The sequence below is a fragment of the Lipophrys pholis genome (genome assembly GCF_963383615.2).
Source record: "Lipophrys pholis genome assembly, chromosome: 13".
NCBI lineage: Eukaryota > Metazoa > Chordata > Actinopteri > Blenniiformes > Blenniidae > Lipophrys > Lipophrys pholis.
The window spans coordinates 18,389,400-18,407,956 of record NC_137632.1 but is presented as its reverse complement, the minus strand read 5'-3'; the positions used below and the strand labels follow the sequence as shown (position 1 = coordinate 18,407,956).

At 38.4% G+C, this 18,557-nt stretch overlaps 1 protein-coding gene across 1 annotated transcript; it reads left to right on the top strand.

Annotated features, from left to right (window-relative positions):
* Positions 1–116: 116 nt before the first annotated feature.
* Positions 117–3,554, top strand: LOC308118694 (histamine N-methyltransferase-like; the record flags this gene model as incomplete). The annotated part of the gene is made up of 6 exons (XM_080478204.1): positions 117–247; positions 805–857; positions 1,225–1,332; positions 1,688–1,818; positions 2,894–2,987; positions 3,196–3,554. The coding sequence occupies 6 exons, from the start codon at positions 117–119 to the stop codon at positions 3,552–3,554; spliced, it is 876 nt and encodes a 291-aa protein (XP_080334330.1).
* Between the last annotated feature and the right edge of the window lie 15,003 nt (positions 3,555–18,557).

The window sequence follows — 18,557 nt, the reverse complement described above, 5'->3', positions numbered from 1 at the left end:
AAGATATTTGAATTATTCAAAGGTACCACTTTACTGAACACTAAAACATCCTAAATCTATTTCAGAAAGTTGTTACTTTTTTCCCTTTTCTTCTTAAAAAATAGCAGAAATCGATCATGGGTACTGGAAAGCAGACTTGTTATGACGGGACCATTATTGAAAACTTCGATTTCTTCTTGGAACACACTAAAGAACATGAAGTCCAACTCCAGCATCTTCGTCACATCCTGCTACCAGAATTTGAAAGGTAAAGTAAACAGACAGAAAATCAGCGCTAACTGTAACCAATGTGTTTTTCTCTTGTTCATGACTATAAGCAACCGGCAACTAGTAAGACAACTAACTGGTTTGATAACGCAGTCCGGAGCAAAACAAATGTATTTGTTATGTAAAAGTTATATTTTTCTTACTTCAGGATATAAAAGTTAGAAATGAATGTAATTCAGTTTATGTCGAAATACAACATAATGTCGTCCTCAGGTCGTGTTTTTAATTGATGAAAAGACTGTTTGATGTATTTTTGCACACTTGTGCTGACCAAAATGAGACATATTACCAAAATATGAATTAAATACATTCTAAATATAAGCCAAGCATATTGAAAAACTGCTGTGATTGATTTTTACAAAATATACATTAATTAAATGATAAACTGATAGCAGATCTGAAAGGCAGATGATAATCTGAAAGGCTATTTGTTTAAATGGACAATTAAGTAAATTCTATAACTTGAGTCTTGTTTTAATAATTTTCTTTTCTTCTTGTTCTCTTTTTTATGTTTCTACCTTTTCCCTGTTGGTGTAGAATTGGAGCTGGTAAAAGCAGCCTGGATGTTCTTGGTGTTGGAAGTGGGGGAGGTAAGAGATAAAGTTACTCTCTTAAACCAAGGAACTTACTGTGCCTTCATGTGTGTAACATTAAGAATATGAACATTCTTTAACAGAATGTGTGGGAGGAATAAGTTCAGTGAGTGGACTATCAAAGTGAATACATGTTGTACTTTACTGTTCATGATTAAACTCACGAAAACCAAAGTCAATGATTGAATGAGTGAAACTGAGTGTGTGCGTGTGTGTGTGTGTGTGTGTGTGTGTGTGTGTGTGTGTGTGTGTGTGTGTGTGTGTGTGTGTGTGTGTGTGTGTGCATACACATTCACATTTTGTTCCATTCCTTTGATAGCAGCAAACACAGACACTGATTTTCAAAATTCTTTATTTATTCCAGGTGAGATGGATGTGGAGATGTTATCTTTACTCCAGTCTGTTTCTCCTGCCGTGCCCATCGCGGTTGATATTGTGGAAGGAAGCGTTCAATTCACAGACCGTTTCAAAGGTAATGATGATTCCCCTGTCACTAAAATCAGATACAGGAAGAAAATGATATTATTTACACTCCTGTTCATGTTACAGTCATCAGTCTTAAATATTTCTGGTCATTGCAACTTGAAAGCTTTTTTTTTTTCCTCTGTCTTTGATTTTGGGTGTGACATAAAGTTATATGCCCATAAAGAGCAGTGGGATGTATTTAGATCTGTATGTTTTCATGGATGGTGAGAGCTAACATAGGTTTTGTGTATGATTTGATTGTGCTGTACGTTGACAATTAAATATCTTCTCCTACTCTATGTATACTCAGACAAACTGACCAGGTAATCAGTTTTCTTATTCTTTCTATGTCCACCTTCAAGCATTGCTGGCGAATACAGCCAACCTGCAGAAGATCCCATTCACTTGGCACATCATGCCGAGTGAGGACTACGAGAAGCAAGTGAAAGCAAAAGAAGACATGAAGAAGTTTGACTTCATACACATGATTCATGTATTATGACTATCTCACTAACTTATTTGAAGTAGATCTTGTTTAAATGTCTTTTGTCTCCATGATGACCTGTACGCTGCACAAACTGAACAGTGCTACATGTATATAGATTGGCTGATCTATGTACATGTAACAGTCAGTCTAATGATCCTTCAGTCTTTAGAATGACTGAAGGATGAGTAACATTAAGTATCTTGTTAATCTTGACCCCTGATGGATATAGAGTTGAAAAGTAATAAACTGGACAGGCTTAGAAATCTGAAAGACTTCAAATAAAACCAGAAAATGATGGCTGAAACGCCAGCTTATCAGGGCACTAAAAGAGCTGAAGGACTCCATTGAAACCCTGGGGTTTATTATTATTAATAAGGATATGTTTTTGTCCACGTGTATGTATGTATGTATGTATGTATGTATGTATGTATGTATGTATGTATGTATGTATGTATGTATGTATGTATCGGGCATAGCGCCACCTGCTAGAAACAGGAAGTGAGACGTACATGCTCTGTTCAGCCCGTTCGACTCTGCTTACAGCTCTAATGTTGTTGTATGTGTTTGGTGGTTGTTGGGATCTCTCTGAACTTGAAACATGATCACTGTTGGCCAAGATTCATTTACAGGCTAGTAAATGTTGTCGTGTGTTGTTTGAACCCAAATAACATTTACAAAAATGGCAAATGGTCCACAGAGTGATTGTGGAACATCGCCTGGTTTTAAGTGATTTAATTTTCTCCTTCATCATGGGAACTTCCACGTAGTGTTTTTACCAGCCAAGTGATGGCGAGAAAAGTCATTATTATGTAAAAAAAACAAAAAACTGAGACTTTGAAGCCTTCCCAGCTTTAATATATTGATGCTTTACTGTCAGCACAGGATCAGCCAACTTACTCCGAGGTTGTTGTTTTTAATGATGTGCCTGATTAGTTCATGAATCGGTCATCACTACACTACACTACACTACATTTAATAAAGGTGTCCATGGAGATTTCCTTCAATGAAACACATGTTATTTGCATGTATGTTTCTTCAGAAAATTCAAAATTAATGTTTTCAGTGACACTTTCTTCAACAGATGGTCTACTATTTGAAAGACTTCCATGAAACGCTCAAGTTTCATCACAGTCTTCTGAAGAATAACGGCAGGCTTCTGATCATCCTAAATGCAGGTAAGCAAGCATCAGTTTGAAATCACTCTTGTAAGTTTGATATATTGTAATCAAAAAGAGGGGCTACCATAGGAATATTTGAATCTATGAGATCCACCAACTGTGAGAATTCTTATATTATTTAGATAGCATATATCAGTTTTATTGTAAGATAGATATTTTATTTCTGGATGTTTTTGTGTAATTGTTTGCTTTCTTTACCATCCAGCCACCTCTAGCTGGGTCACCATGTGGAAGACTTATTCGAAGGAGCTTTGTGCTGGTACCACCACCGACGAACCAAAAATACACTCTGGAGATGTCATTGCCTTTCTGAAGAGCCAGGGTCTGAAATATGATGAGTTTGTGATCCCAGACTCATTCGACATCACTGAGTGCTTCAATCCGAGCAGCACCACTGGAGAACGTCTGCTGAGTTTCATGACATTAAGAGATCACTTCAGCCAGTCCTTCACACCAGACATCAGAGCCGGCCTTCTGGATCTTCTCAGAGACAAATGCAGCACAATTAAAGATGGCAGGTTTTTCTTTGACAACTCCTTCAGCTGCATTCTTGTCCATGCTTAAGTTTGACAAATGACCATTAAGAGTATCTTTCTCTGTTCTATGCATTTGCAATAAGTCTGGTCAAATCATTTTCCCCCTCTTAGTCCACTTTGAGTCACTGTACTAAATCACTAATACACTTTTCAACAAAGATGGTGTAACCAAGATCAGAGACTTGCTTGAAGAGACCAGCACCCGGTTGTTCAAAACTCGGTTATCTTTTAACCAGTTGATATTGAACGAACCAAACATCAACTGTGATGGCCCCTCCTCTCCACTAGATGCTCCCGTTTCTGCTGTTGTTTTTCCTTTTGCAGGGCAGAGGCTTCATCAGCGGAATTGGTCACTGGGTCGGTGTGAAGAGTTAAAAGGCTCCCCTCCTCCCACACTAGTGGTGTTTTTCCTCTGGACGGCCTGGCAGGAGCAGGGCATGGCTGCTGCTGCTGTTTTGTTCTGTTCTGTTCTGTTCTGTTCTGTTTTGTTTTGTTTTGTTTGCACACACTACTGACTTCTGATTTCCACATTTATCTCAGTTTTTGTATAGATAGACATTGAGCCTTTGAAACCTCGTCAGACTCCCTTCATTTGTCACAGCCCGGCTCTGACACTGCGATGCATGTGTAACATGAGTATGATGGTGCAGTGGGATTCAAGGCACTTTGACCACACAACAACAGATATGATTTTGGGTCAGTGACTCTCTGTGGAGGTAATAAATGACCTCTTTGGTGATCTCGATTCCAGAGATATCCGTGTTTGGATAATTATTGACTTTAAACTCCCTGTGCATGTGTGTGTGCATGTCAGCCCCGGCCTGAGTGGCCATTGAGTCACGGAGTACACTGCACCAACGTGTCTGTGCACGATGTCTCCTGGGACATGCTCCAACTCTCTCAAACACTAATCTGAATAAAGTGTAAATTTTAGATGATGAAGAGGTCAAGTTATAATCAGCCACATGTAAATGTTCCACTTTTAGATACTGACATGAAACAATAAGGTCATCTCATTTTGAACCTCTGTTATTTTCACTTTAAGAATATTCTTGTATGTGCATTCTGATTAACACAAGTTAACACACTCTGTGCAAAGGCAATAAAACAATGAAAAGATCCTAAAAGTAAATCCTAATTAAGTTTAATTTTATGCTGATATAGTGGCTTCCAAAAGTATTCACACACCTTGAACTTTTCCACATTTTGTCAGTTTACAACCACAAATGTAAATGTATTTTATGGATATTTTATCTGACAGACAAACACAAAATGCTTTATTGTAAATTATATAATTCTGAAGTGGGGTGTGAAGAAGGGACATTCTCTTGGTGATGAATAACGTCTCTCTCGCATGAAGTCAAGGTAAAACACACTCACAGCGGTGGCGTGCTCCACTGGATGTACATGGATCATTTAAAATGAAATCAATTCAGCTGAGGAATTAGGGCTGGTTGCCATAATGGTTTTTATCTGAAATCTGAAGTGTGGTGTGCAAAAGTATTAAGTAACCACCTTTACTCTGATAGATAAAATCCAGAGGAACCAAGTGCCTCCTTAAATCATCTAATTAGTAAACAGAGGCCACCTATGTGCAATCTAATCTCAGTTTAAATCCAGCTGCTCTTTAAAGGCCTCCGTTCATTCGAGGACATTTTTGAACAAACAGCATCATGACGACCAACAAAAACACGAAACAGATCAGGGAGAAAGTTGTTTAGAAATTTAAAGCAGAGTGAGGTTTGAAAAAAAAAATAAAAATAGTATCCCAAGGTTTGACATCATCTGAGGGAGCACTGTACAATCTATCATCTAAAAATGAAAAGTATATGGCACAACTTCAAGACTACTAAAAGATGGCCCTCCCTAAATCGACAGACCGGTCAGAGTTGAAGGGAACATGGATGGAGCCAAATACAGAGCAATCTTTGAGGAAAATCGGTTATAACCTGCAGAAGACTTGAGACTGTAATGGAGGCTCAGCTTCCAGCAGGACAACAATCTTAAACATACAGCCAGAGCTACAATGGAAAGCTTTGTTTATCAAACCATATTCATGTGTTAGAATGGCCAAGCCGATGTCCAGACCTTCATCCAATTGAAGAATCTCTGGCACAACTTGAAAATAATTTTTCATAGATGCTCTCCTTCACTGCTGACTGAGCTACAACTATTTTACAAAGAAGAATGGCCAAATAATCTTAGTTTCTTGATGTGTAAAGCTGTGATTGGAGTGAAAGGAAGCTCCACAAAGTATTGACTCTGGTGGGATGAATACTTCTGGGCACACTTTTCAGTTTTATTTGTAAAAAAAAATTCCTCCCACTTCACCATTATACATCAACTGTGATCTATGACATATAATCCCTATAAAAGACATTTAAATTTGTGCTTGTAATGTGACAAAATGCGGAAAGGTTTGAGGTGTATGAATACTTTTGCATGTCACTGTAACTTTGTTACTATCATGAGAGGAACCAGTCAAGTAGTCACAGTATTTGTTGCACAGAGCCATTCTGATAGGCGGATTCACTTAGTGGGACCATAATTGGAAGGTATGACTAACAAATGTATCTATAAGGAGAACTTTTGTATGGTTTTTGCCAAGATGGGACTCAGAGAACTGCTGTCACACATTGTTAAGCAGCTAATGTCTTGTATCAATCAATTATCACTTACAAAACTGAAAATGAGTATTTTCAGGCCCCAAATGTTTAAAATTGTCTCTTATTTTGTCTGTCATTTCATGCTTCCTGTTTTAATCAGGATCTTTCAATTGTTATGTCTCACAACCTGGGATTTTATGAGTGTGCTAACATGGACTATTACTATTAATGCACCTTTTTGGTGTTTCAAAGTATAAAAGTTAAAAATAATAATTTGCTGAACCATAGTAGGACTCATATAGTTGGTAGTTAATCCTTTAAAAGTTTGTAGATCACTTTACTAGTTGCTGTAATACAGAGTTAATCCTCAAAAGGATGATTGTGTTTGAATTTCTTCTCTCAATTACAATAACGTAATAATGTGCACATACTTGGATGAGTGTAGTGTGTGTGGAAGAAGTTACATCAGTTTGTGGGAAGTGAAATGTGTTGAGCAGTAATTATTAATGCAATTTTTCACTTATAACTTCACAAGATCAACATAAATGTCAACGTGTCAGCGTGGGGTGGATCCAAGACCAGTTATTTCAGTTTCTGCTTTAGTGTTTTGATTGCATTGTTTTTGGTTTTTACAGTTTTGTACAGACTATGCTTATTCAAAGACATTTCTTTCCAACTAAAATCTATTTTCTAAAATCTATCTTTTTGCATAGTGCCAGAACAGGTGCTTTCTCAAAAGTGGGGACATTTTTATTCATTGGCAGAATTACACAAAGTTCCCAAAATGTATTGTTTAGTTAATAAGTTAATTTCAATAATAAGGTGACATTTGCAATTTAGTTTTATTTTATTTTATTTTATTTTGTGTTTTTTTGTGAAATATTGCTCCAATCTTGCCTATGTCGGGAAATTCTTAGATTAGAATGTACAGTATTTGTTAAAGTTCCCTGTGATGCTGTTCAACATAAAACCAGCAGATGGTGATGCAGTTCTGAGAGATCAGGTGACTCTGCGTGCCTGCTCTACAGTACAACTTCCTGTAGATGGCACACTGAGTTCATATTTAGATCTGGCATAACAGCAAAGTGTTAGAATCACAAGTTTTTATCAAAGTTGACCCAACAATATGCCTAATATATGAAAATAATATCCTCTTGGATCCTCTTGGTTGTTTGACCCAACTCAGTTTCAGTTTTAGCTCAAGCTCGTCATGCTGTTATAAACCTTTTTCTAAACCTCACTGCATGCACAAGATCCTGTCAAACCACTCAGGTCTTGTCTCCAACAATCTAGCAAATGTATTCTGGCTGCTCATTTACCTCATTAGCTTTAATAGATCAGTAATTGAAATTCATCAGAAATTCTTGTCAGTGCACTCCCCCCTGATGTCAGCGGGCTTTCAACACCTGCTCAGGCTCTATTACTGGGGGTCCTCGCTGGGACCCTCTCACAGCACAGAGTGACAGAGCATTAGTCACAGAGATAATCAACCTCAGTTCACTGTTTGCCACTAATGCTCTTCAAGAACTATTTACTTCACGTGCCAGTTGGCGTCTTATCATGGAGGAAGTTCTGGGCACTGAAATATTTCACACATCATCACATTGTTTTCAATATGATTGATTATGCTTAGAAGTGTCTCCACAGCTTGATGTTGTTGTATTGATACCTGCATATCATTTATATTTACTTTCTGCCCCCTTCTTTTGACTGGTATCATGACAAGCCATGTCTCTCAAGAGTGTGTGTGACGTACACTTCCATTTCCACAACACGCGATTTAAAATCTGTATTTAAGAAAACTGGGGTTTTATTCTGAACGTCTGCACACCATTACCACTGGTTAGATGTTGCAGCTGTTGCAACACAACCTTCACATGGCTATGTCAAACGTCCAGGGGAAAATATTTCTCATAAGAGACACATATCTTCAGTCCATCTGGCTGAAGCTCTAACCTTTGACACCGAGCAGCACGTTAATGTAAATCCTCTTAAATGTAGCATAATGAAGAAATATGCCATATTTTTAAAGGCTTATGGCGCTGTAATATCAATATACTTCCAACATTATCGGGATGTATTACATGGAAAAGTATTATCTTTGTATGTGCTTGTTGGTTTTTGCTACTGGCCTTTATTGAGAAGTCACTTCACTCAAAAGAAAAAAAAAAATTTGAATTCAAAAGAACGCAATTTACTATTTAAAAGTAATTATTAAAAAGCTCCATGATACAAATAAAAACAACTGTCGCAGACATTCTACGTAGCTCTGGACACACTGGACTCCCATAACATCCTCATTTTAAATGGAACATGGCAAATAATAAACTCGTGAATTTTGTAGAGGCTCATTTCACTGCTAATGTTTCCAAACCCAAACCCTGCAGTATTTTTGTGGTGTTAACAAAAATAACATAAGAGCTGAAGATATGTTTGTTATTTCATCGTCATTTTTAGGGAAATGTTCCCTAAAAATATTTCTATTGCTATTTTCAAAGGCTAAATAGCAAAACAGTGAGCAGGATTGCAGGTATTAATCTCAGTAATTGACCATGCATTCATGATGTCTCTCCCCCCAGCACTCTTTTTCAAGGAAAAGGACTGATGGCATTTCGGTATTTTCCTAAGCTGCATATACACTGCTCTGCCAAATTGACTCTTCAGATGTCTATCTTCTTTAATATGGCTCTTCACCTCTACTTCCCTCTGTTTGGCAAGCCAGTATCAGGCCAGAGGCATCTTCTATCAGCCATCATGTCAGTGTGTAGCCCTCTGTGAGACCAGAGCAGGACATAAACCGGCCCTAAAATACATCACACACACTTTAATGGGCAGAGGCTGCGGCCGGCCCTTGAAATATGGCTCTGATACTAGTCCTGTAAATGGCCGGCCTCTGCGGCATAATTCATTCTGGAGAATTAGTCCTGTTTAGCAGCTGCTGTTATATAGCATCTGTCCTCTATGAGTCTGATAGGCAGAATATGGCTCTTTGATTGATGACTGCTGGTACTTTAAATATATATATATATATATATATATATATATAGTACTGAGATATTCTCCTGTCAATTAGCAGTTTCTGCAAAACAAGATGTTTTCCTTTCACAAAATTTTCTCCTGCAGAAAAGTGATCCTGTAGACTTGCAGGTTTAAATCAATCCGGGGTAATTTAACCACAAATCAGCGAGGGCTGAATCGGGTGACTCTGTTCTAATCAAGTTTACCTTTGTCTGTGTCATTAATGTGATGATTGAAGGCCTTCCACTGCAATGTTCAGGACTGTTCCTATGGGTGTGAATAAACAATGTCATTGTATTTATTGTGTATGCGACTATTCTACACGGCATGAGAGATAAACCAGGTCAGAAATATCATCAATGCACCACTACTGAACAGATAACTTAATTTGTTTAGTGAACTCCTAAATTATACATTCTAATTTTGTTATGTTACTACAGTTTCAGAACTTTTCTGGCTGTGAGGGGTAGTTCAAGCAATAAACACGCTACTTCTGAAGAAATTTTATTTGTGCCTGACAACTGGTGATAACAATTTGAGAAACAATGTTATATTGACTCTAAGGAATGCTATTATATACCTTTTTTTTTTTTTTTTTACTTTTTTTTTAATAGATTTTTTTTTTTTTAAGTTTTACTGGTTCACTTTGTGAATGGGGAGGGTTCCTGAGGGAGAGATGCTCCTTAATTACACTGGGTGACGTGCACCTTCACTGAACATCCCTCACACTGGTTTGAGGCTGTTCTTGTCATTTTCTGCAGTAAAAAGTAAGAAGTGAATACTTTTAATCAGTAATTTTTTAGTCGAATGATGCTAGCTTGATATGATGTGATATGATGTGATACAATGTGATGCGATGCAATATGATAGAGTAACAGTCTGAACTTTTCTTTCCATGCATATCATATTTGTTCATCTAACTGTGTAAACATAGGTTAGATAGGTTAGATGAACTGTTTGAACATAGGTTCAAACAGTTTCAAAATAACTAAAATGTTAAAACGTCATTGATGCTGTTGGGTAAAGGAAAATTAAGTAGGAAATTATTGTGTTATTGCTTGAAAATAGCCAAATTGAAGATACTGGATATTGCCATACTGTCTATCAGCGTCTTCAGTGTATCTACAGTGGCCTGGAAAAGCCCTTATCTTTTGAACCCTACAGATGATATCTGAGTTTCATTACAGTTATTACTGAAGCTGATGTCTGTCTCTTCTGCTGCTACATTAGTGACGAGATACTGGACTTGCACTAAAAACTGATCATGAAACAGAAGAGTCCTGCCCGGAGTTATTACCAGTCGCAGGAATATTTGTACTTAATCCCTGTCATGAGAAAGAAAAAAACAAAAAAAACAACAAAGTAAGACCTTACATTTCCCTGCAGATCATCCACGGCAGTATTATTCCTCACCACATTAATCAACTTGTATCTTGTCTTCTGCTTTTATTAAATGCCGTTTCTGGCTCACATCCATTCATTGGATCTTAAATATCCTCCCTCTCATGGGTGCGAGCTTGATTGTGCATAGGAAATGAAGTCGGAAACTTTGGGGCTCTATTTAAAGTGCGAGTCCCGGGAGCGACCCCTTCCCTTCTTAATAACTTATGATCAGGATCCTCGGGTCCTTGCGCTTTACTTCACCCTGCCGGTGTTTCCGACTAAGCCCATTCTAATGAAATGTTCCGCTAAATTGTCAAACAGGTCTATTTTCCATCCATAAAATGGTGTTTACAGCCCTGGTGAGAACCCAAACACAATAAAGATGGTTGCTGAACTTGATAAATCACAGCACAGGTGAATGGGGGTATTTGCCATCTCATTTAGGAGCCTCTCTGAAGCTGGGGACAGTTTTAGGAGTTTTCCTGCAACAGTAGTGAAAATCCAATTGATTCCGGATGCAATATTTTCAATGCAGCTGTTCATGAAGTTCAGAGCCACATTAGGCATATTATATCCTGAAACAAACAGCTTTGAATGAACAGTGAATGAACACATTTGCAGACCACTAAAGAAAGCCATCAAACTCTAAGCATATGCATATGCTGTTGGCATAATAATGCATGATAGGAAAATCATTATAACCCCTATTGATTAACAGACCTTATTTTACACTGTGATACCTTTTGTTGCAGCAGTTCTCAGATAATTCCTTGTTGCATTTTACATCTGTCTGTTCTCGCAGGATTCGATTGTCCTCGCAAATCAATACAGGTATTGATGGGCGTCAGATAAAAACCATTATGGCAACCAGCCCTAATTCCTCAGCTGAATTGATTTCATTTTAAATGATCCATGTACATCCAGTGGAGCACGCCACCGCTGTGAGTGTGTTTTACCTTGACTTCATGCGAGAGAGACGTTATTCATCACCAAGAGAATGTCCCTTCTTCACACCCCAATAAAAAGCAGAGTAATGAAGCTTCTGTGGGTGCTGTCAACCCAACACTGCTTTATAAAGGATGACACAATTATATTTTACCAGCTCACCAAAAATGCTGACAAGCCCTGGTTCAATAAAATGCAATTCAGTACCTGGAGAAGCATGCTGGTTTCTTTGCTATGGAGTCATAGCTCATGAACTGCAGGGTGTCGTCGCCTTGAAATGCTCGTCAAAGAGCTCTTTTTTTACAATTAGGCCAGAAAAAAAGGACTGTGGTGATATTAGGATGACACTGTGATATATGTGAGAGGGTTCATCTTTGTATTACTCTGTTGTATTCTGTCCAACATATTCTCTCCTTGCAGAGAAATGACTTTACAGGTCTATACACAAGCAAAGGCGACTTCCACATATTTTATTTTCTCTCAGAATTTCCGTAAACAGGCATGCATTTGCCTCAGAGCAAACAGAAGCTAATGCTGCATTACCGTCAATCAGTCAACTTGGAAAATGTTTGTCTAAAGTATGATGGATGACGTCTCGACAACATTAAAAGACGACCGCTTCCTAAACCTGAAATCTTGAATATTCAGAGACAGCCAGCATGATGCTGCAGACAGCCAACCGCCGACGCCCCGCTGCTTGACGCTTACTGGCGGCAGGATATGGCTGCTTCTTAACGGACTGCATGTTTTTTTTTTTTTTTCTTTTCCTTGGAGAGAGACACATCTGGCCTTGGATAATCTCTCCTTAGTCTTCTACTGTGTAATACATGCAAAGCTCTGCTCCATGTAATTCCCCAACTGCTCTTTTTTTCTCCTCTCACCAAGGGTAAAAAGGCCAGTGGCATGAAGTATATTGCACGCTTGCTTAACCTGCACTCACTTTTGTCTGTGTTTGTAGCTTGTTGACACAAAGGCCACAGCAGATCCAAACATTGGGGTGGGGGGGGCACAACAAGAACAAAAGTAACAAATATAAACTAAAATAACACAAATGTGGGAGAAGTTTAACACTCAGTGATGTCAGCACAGAATTGATGACAAACTGTTGTTCATTAGCATGCTCAATAAGTAACACACAATGTGTGCAAATGTCATAATTATGCTTCGTATCCGAAAATCAGGACAAAACTGAGATTGAACATCATGAAATGTTAATGATAATGAAATGTGCAGAGCGTGGTTGTATGCCGTCAGCCTTGGGAATACAACACGCACTTGCAGTGTCGCACTTGTTTATTTATTAACGGAAGAATTGTCTGCATCGCTTGCTATCACTGAGGCTTGACAGCTGCAGAGTCCAGGTGATGCATGAGCCAATATGTGGACTGGAGAAGGTTCAACGTCGCACATCAATATGAAAATCAGTTTCTGGCAGAAACAGCCCAGGGCAGTACATCCAGCTCCAAAAAGTGACTAATCTTAGGGTCATAAACCCTGCTCAAGACGCCCAGGGTCTTTTTGAGAACGAGAGGGAGAGCGAGAGACGGAATTCAGAAATGCCATCATTTTCCATTCCACAAGCCAAGGACCTCACTCCTTGCATTAGCAGATTTCTTTTAATAGTGTGTGAAATAGCAGGGTTGCCAGAACTAAGCAAGAGCAAATAAAAGAGAGGGAATGGGGGGGGGTAGTGAAAGGTGACCTTACTCTCTGGAGCGCCAGATTAAAAACTTCAAATGCTCAGCCAGTGGCTCTCCTAAAGACGCAAAAAGACCATAGGCGCAATGTTACAGTAGATGGAGGTGGCTGCCAAATATCATCTTCTTACAGAGAGGGATTATGAATTTCACAAGGCAATGTGAATGTTCCCATTGGTGGGAATATTAGTTCACACATTGTTCTCCAAATCTGCATATATTTCTGTTTATTTCTTTCTCTTTTCCTGACTTTCAGAACTCACTAACACTGGATTCTGAGCCAGACATACGCTAGAACAGGTTTGCTTTATATGGACTTCTTTTCTTTCACATATTTTAATAGTCAAACCACTTAAATTATGACAATTATGTGTGTAATGCATTATGATAGCCAAGTCTTTTATGGATTACCAAGGATTGCATAAAGCTGTTGGAGCAACACATGTATTACTGAGATCTTTACATTTCCCTTAAATAATTACAGTGAAACATGATTATTAGCATTTATGATGTTTCATTAATAGTCTCAAGCTTTAACATTCAAACAATAATAATTTGGAAATGATCAAGTGAAATCATTTTCTTTGCATGTTTCATTGGGAGATTTTTCTTTTAGTGGAGGTTCGAGCAGCCTGTTCATCCTACAGTCTCTCCAATCTGTGGACATTATATATTATAGGTGATGAGGAAGGATTTCTCCATTCTCTCCAGTGTCTTGATAATAACTCAGCTCACTTAATTACTCGGTTTCTCAGAAAAAAAAGAAAGAACAAAATGATTTCACTGGTGAAGAGAGAGAAACAAAGGCCCTCCAAATCCTTGAATGGATTTCTATCTCAATGCTCATGGTGGAGACATTTTGAACTGTAGCATCGGCGGGTGCTTTAATTACTGTTCAATGACTTTACTCTGAGTCCTTGACCTAGTTTAGATTCCTTATCAAATACAGCCATGCTCTGAGAAAAGATTACTTTTTCAACTTTGTGAAGAGGGGAGGGCGGACAGAAAACAAGCTAATGCCATTGCACAAATACATGGAAAGGGACACAGCCCTGAGCAATCTGGAAAGCAATAGCCCATTCCAAGATGTGGCAATCAGGCTGGCATCCACACAGCTCTTAAATTCCTTTGCTCCAGCCAGATGGCTATGGAATTACACATTTTTTAATCTAAAGCATGAATGTCTCTAGGCTTGGGGAAATCTTCTTGGGATAGCCATTTTGGATTTATTTGCTGAGGAGACAGCCTCTTGCCCTGGGGGCAACATTTGATGGCTAATATGAAGTTTGACACTGAGTGTCCTGAGTCCACTTGGTTGTACTGTGAGAGATAAGCCGAGTTGCACTTTCACAGCAACATTGTCTTGTGACATTGTAGAACATTTTTGTCGAGACTGATCACTGACAATAAAAATATAAGAGCACATAATGACTTATTTCTTGATGCTTGTTTGCAGTTGGATTGGTCACAACAGGCCTGGCTTTGCTCAAAAGTGGAACAATCTTCTTTCTAACACCTCAAACTCAGTAGACTTACAGACCACACCTTCTTTGATTAATTGGCTTTATAAAAGACATGTGAAAAAGACTATGGTAGGTGATAAAATAAAGATGAGATACATAATATGCTAGTGTGTGGTTTGTCACTTACTTAGCATTAAATTATCCAACTTATCTTATATTTGTCTAGTATAAAGTCCATGTAAACCGGCAGCTTTGGTTGCCTACATTGGCATAAGTCAAATGCAATTGCCAGACTACAGAAAAAAAAAAGGAAAAAAAAGGGATGAACAGAAGAATATAAGAGTATGAGGGAAATTGTCTGGTCTCATTTTATCGCTGTCCGTGACATGAGATTTGAAAGGAGGATAAGCTGAAGTGACCAAATCTCCATTTTTTACCGGACATGGCCACTGTTAACAACCTACTACCTGCGACATCCAGGGGGTTCATTTATACATTTGTATAGCTGTCCAGCTTTCATTTTTGTTGTTCAAGGGACCATGAAGCCCATATTAAAACAGTTCTGCCTGTTAAATTACTATTTTTGTTTGGCTGCTCTTTCATTGTTTACATTGTTAGACTGAAAACACAGTGAGTGATATCTTTGTCATGATACTTGTTTTCTTGTTGTGTTATTTTGAGATTCTCACATTCCCCCTTCTTGTCTGATTGCAGTTCCTACCCTGATGTGTTTCACCTGTTCCTGAGTGTGTGATTGTCTTCAGCTGATCACTGGGGTATATATACATATTGGAGTTCTTCTGTGTGTTCTGGTTGTTTTGTCAGCTGTGTTCCTGTGTCAGTAGCTCTCCAGTGTCTCAGTCTGTTCTGGGTGTTTGGACTGTCCACCATCTCACTGTATGTTCTTGTGATCTTGAAGACTTTACTACTTGAGTCATTTGGATTTTGGGTTTTTTCGTGTTGCAATAAAAATGAGCTCCTGTTCCACATACAGCAGTGTCTGGCGTTTACTAAAAGTAACATTGTTTGTTACTTTTAGTTATTTATTTGCTCAGTGAGGCTTTTTTTTCATGTGCAGACAAGACGTCATTTCTATGACTAGTTAATTCTGGAGATTTCAGAGGTTTTTTGTATGGTCACTTTTCAAAGACAAATATTTCTAGCCATATTAAATCACTTTGAGTAATCTGTGAGAAGTATAAATTTGTATATTTGGTTATCGGGAGGTGTTATTTTGTCACGCAATTGAATTTTCAATCCATACAGAGGAGCTGTGCTTTAAATATATTAAGTTGCCATCAGTATCAATAAGTATCTCAAGGTCAGAATAAGTGTTGTGTTATTTGGAAATCAAATGGAGTCACCCAAGATCAGCTCGCAACCTAAAAATTATCTCATGTGGCCATGTCCTGTATGACTGCATTTCAATGAAAGCAAAATCAAACAAGTGTAAGATAATCCATAGGACAGAACTAAACCGGTTGCCCTTACCAGCAAGCTTCTAGCTGTCTATTTCAAATAAGTATGGGGCACAAATCTTTGTTTTTTCAACATTTATGCCCATTGCACTCTCAGACTTGTTGACAGTGTCATCTTTTTGTGCAACACAAGTGTTTGCTTGCATGCTTGCTAATGTTGATGCCAAAGATCTACTGTAGGTGTGTGTCCTCATGATCCCTCGGTAGATATAGTATACTGGATCAATACTACACTGTTGCATTGTGCAGCAAAACCAAGATGACATTTTCCAGTGAGCACATGTGCTGAAATATGTCCATATAACCTCTGACCTACAGTTTGATGAATCTTCCATCTCTTAATTTACCAAGGAATGCAAGAAGGATCGAGCACTAGACTGGGATATTTCCACATTGAAGACAACAGAAAGTGATGCACTTAAAGGTTAATTAGAAAAATTATCTGTTGAGCTGAAAACAAATGGTACCATAGAGTCCCCCTGCTGGCAGACGAGTTAATCTATGGCAGGTCTCCTAGCTGGTCCACCTGCGATCAGTCTCCGTCACTCCGCTGACAGTCCCCGTGGGCCTCTGAGAGGATACGCTCCATCGCATCACTGTGACTAGCCTGCTAATGAATACAGAGGAGCCCAGGACGTCCAGACGCCCACAAAACGGCTGGGAAGGCTCCTATGGCTGCTCCGATCTTTCTCTGGCCGGATGTCGGCTCAAATGAAGCGGAACAAGGCTGCTAGACTGGGAGTGTGGAGAGAAATGCCACTCAACCAAGACAGTGATTGCTCTGATGTTTGAAATTCATTCAATGGAGCCCAATAGATCCCCGAGGGGGAAGAGACTCGCTATCAGTTTATGGGAATCTAAAAGACAAGTTTTAATACATTTGAAGATTATGTTGTAAAAAAAGGTAATATGGAGAATGGATAAGGAAGCAACTTTCTGGAGATGGTTTGATGCTCATGGCTAAGTTTAATACCAATTTAAATGAATGCATTTTATGAAACATTTAAAGATCATATTTGAATTTAGAAACTGAACTTATATTCGCATGGATAGAGGGGCATTTTGTGCCTGATTTCACTTCACAGTACAGGTTTTAACATTGTCTCTGGCAATCGCATGTTGTGAAGGGAAGTTTGCCTGCACGCAAAATATTAATCAATTCCAATGTACTATGCAGTCAATTGTGGGCACGAGTTCAGTCAAGATCTCATAATAATGTTTAAAGCTGAATATACTGACTTTAATGAGTTAACATTTACATATTGTAATGATTCTGTTTGATGACTTCCAATTGATTGTAAAGCATGCAGGTGTGGGTCATGGTGCTATGTCCCAGCTTAATTTACTGTCCCTGCTGACATTCACAAGCCATTAGAGAATCGGTTGTGTTCGTCCTTTTATTAGGAAATACCAGCAATTAAAAATGACATGACCTAGTGTGATATCAACAGAGGAAGCGGAGGGCAACTAATACTAACAGGATCCTTTAAAGTCAATGCAAAGTTGTTGCATACGTCAATATCTTAAAAAGTCACTACATAAACAACATCACACTTGTTTTCCATAATTCCAGTCTTTACGCCCCTGTAAGCAGTAATGGTACAAAGGATGCAGCTGGTGGTCTGCATTTCCTTTGTCTTTCGTTAATGTTGTAGTTCCATATCCTCTACAGAGTTTCCTAAAGTCTGACTCATGAGACTGCTGTCTGCATCTTTGCAACCCGCAAGATAATTTCCCAAAATTATTCCTCGAATACTGTAAAAACAAATATACAAGGATTTTGTGGGAATTAATCAATGTATGGATTTTGATCCAGTAAGTTTTACTTACAGCTAATCCCTTTACCCCTTTATGTGTACTTTAATGGGGACTTCTAATTCCTTTACATGTTACATCATCCATTACATTTTCGCTCTTAAATAGGCTGAAATTGTTGTGGCCCTCACTGCAGTGAAAGTGGCCCATTCCTGCTCTGAAGTCAAGAAGAATTTCAATACGTTCAATTCGCAATAGTTTAAAGGTCAGAATCAGTGTTATCTGACACAGGGTTGTCCAATCAACAGCTCTAAAGCACCTTGAGAAATCTTCATATTTGCTTCAAATGCATCATTACCAATTGAAAAGATGTCAATCACCACGAGAAATGCAATAAATGAAATGACACAAACTCAGGTCAAATGTTTCATTTAAATGTGTCAAGCAAATTCACAGAAGTGTTTGTAAATCCATGATACAAACTGATTTCATAAAATGGTTTCATAAGTCAGTGGTTTCCAACCATTTATCCTTAGAGCCACAGCAGATTGCCTCTAAGATAGCCTGCAAATCCCATCTTTGAGTTTTGATTTGCCAAAATATAATGAAAATGCCAAACACAGCATCTATAATCACCCACACAAAAAAGAAGAAATCTTTGAAACAGAAGCCTTACACAGTTGTCA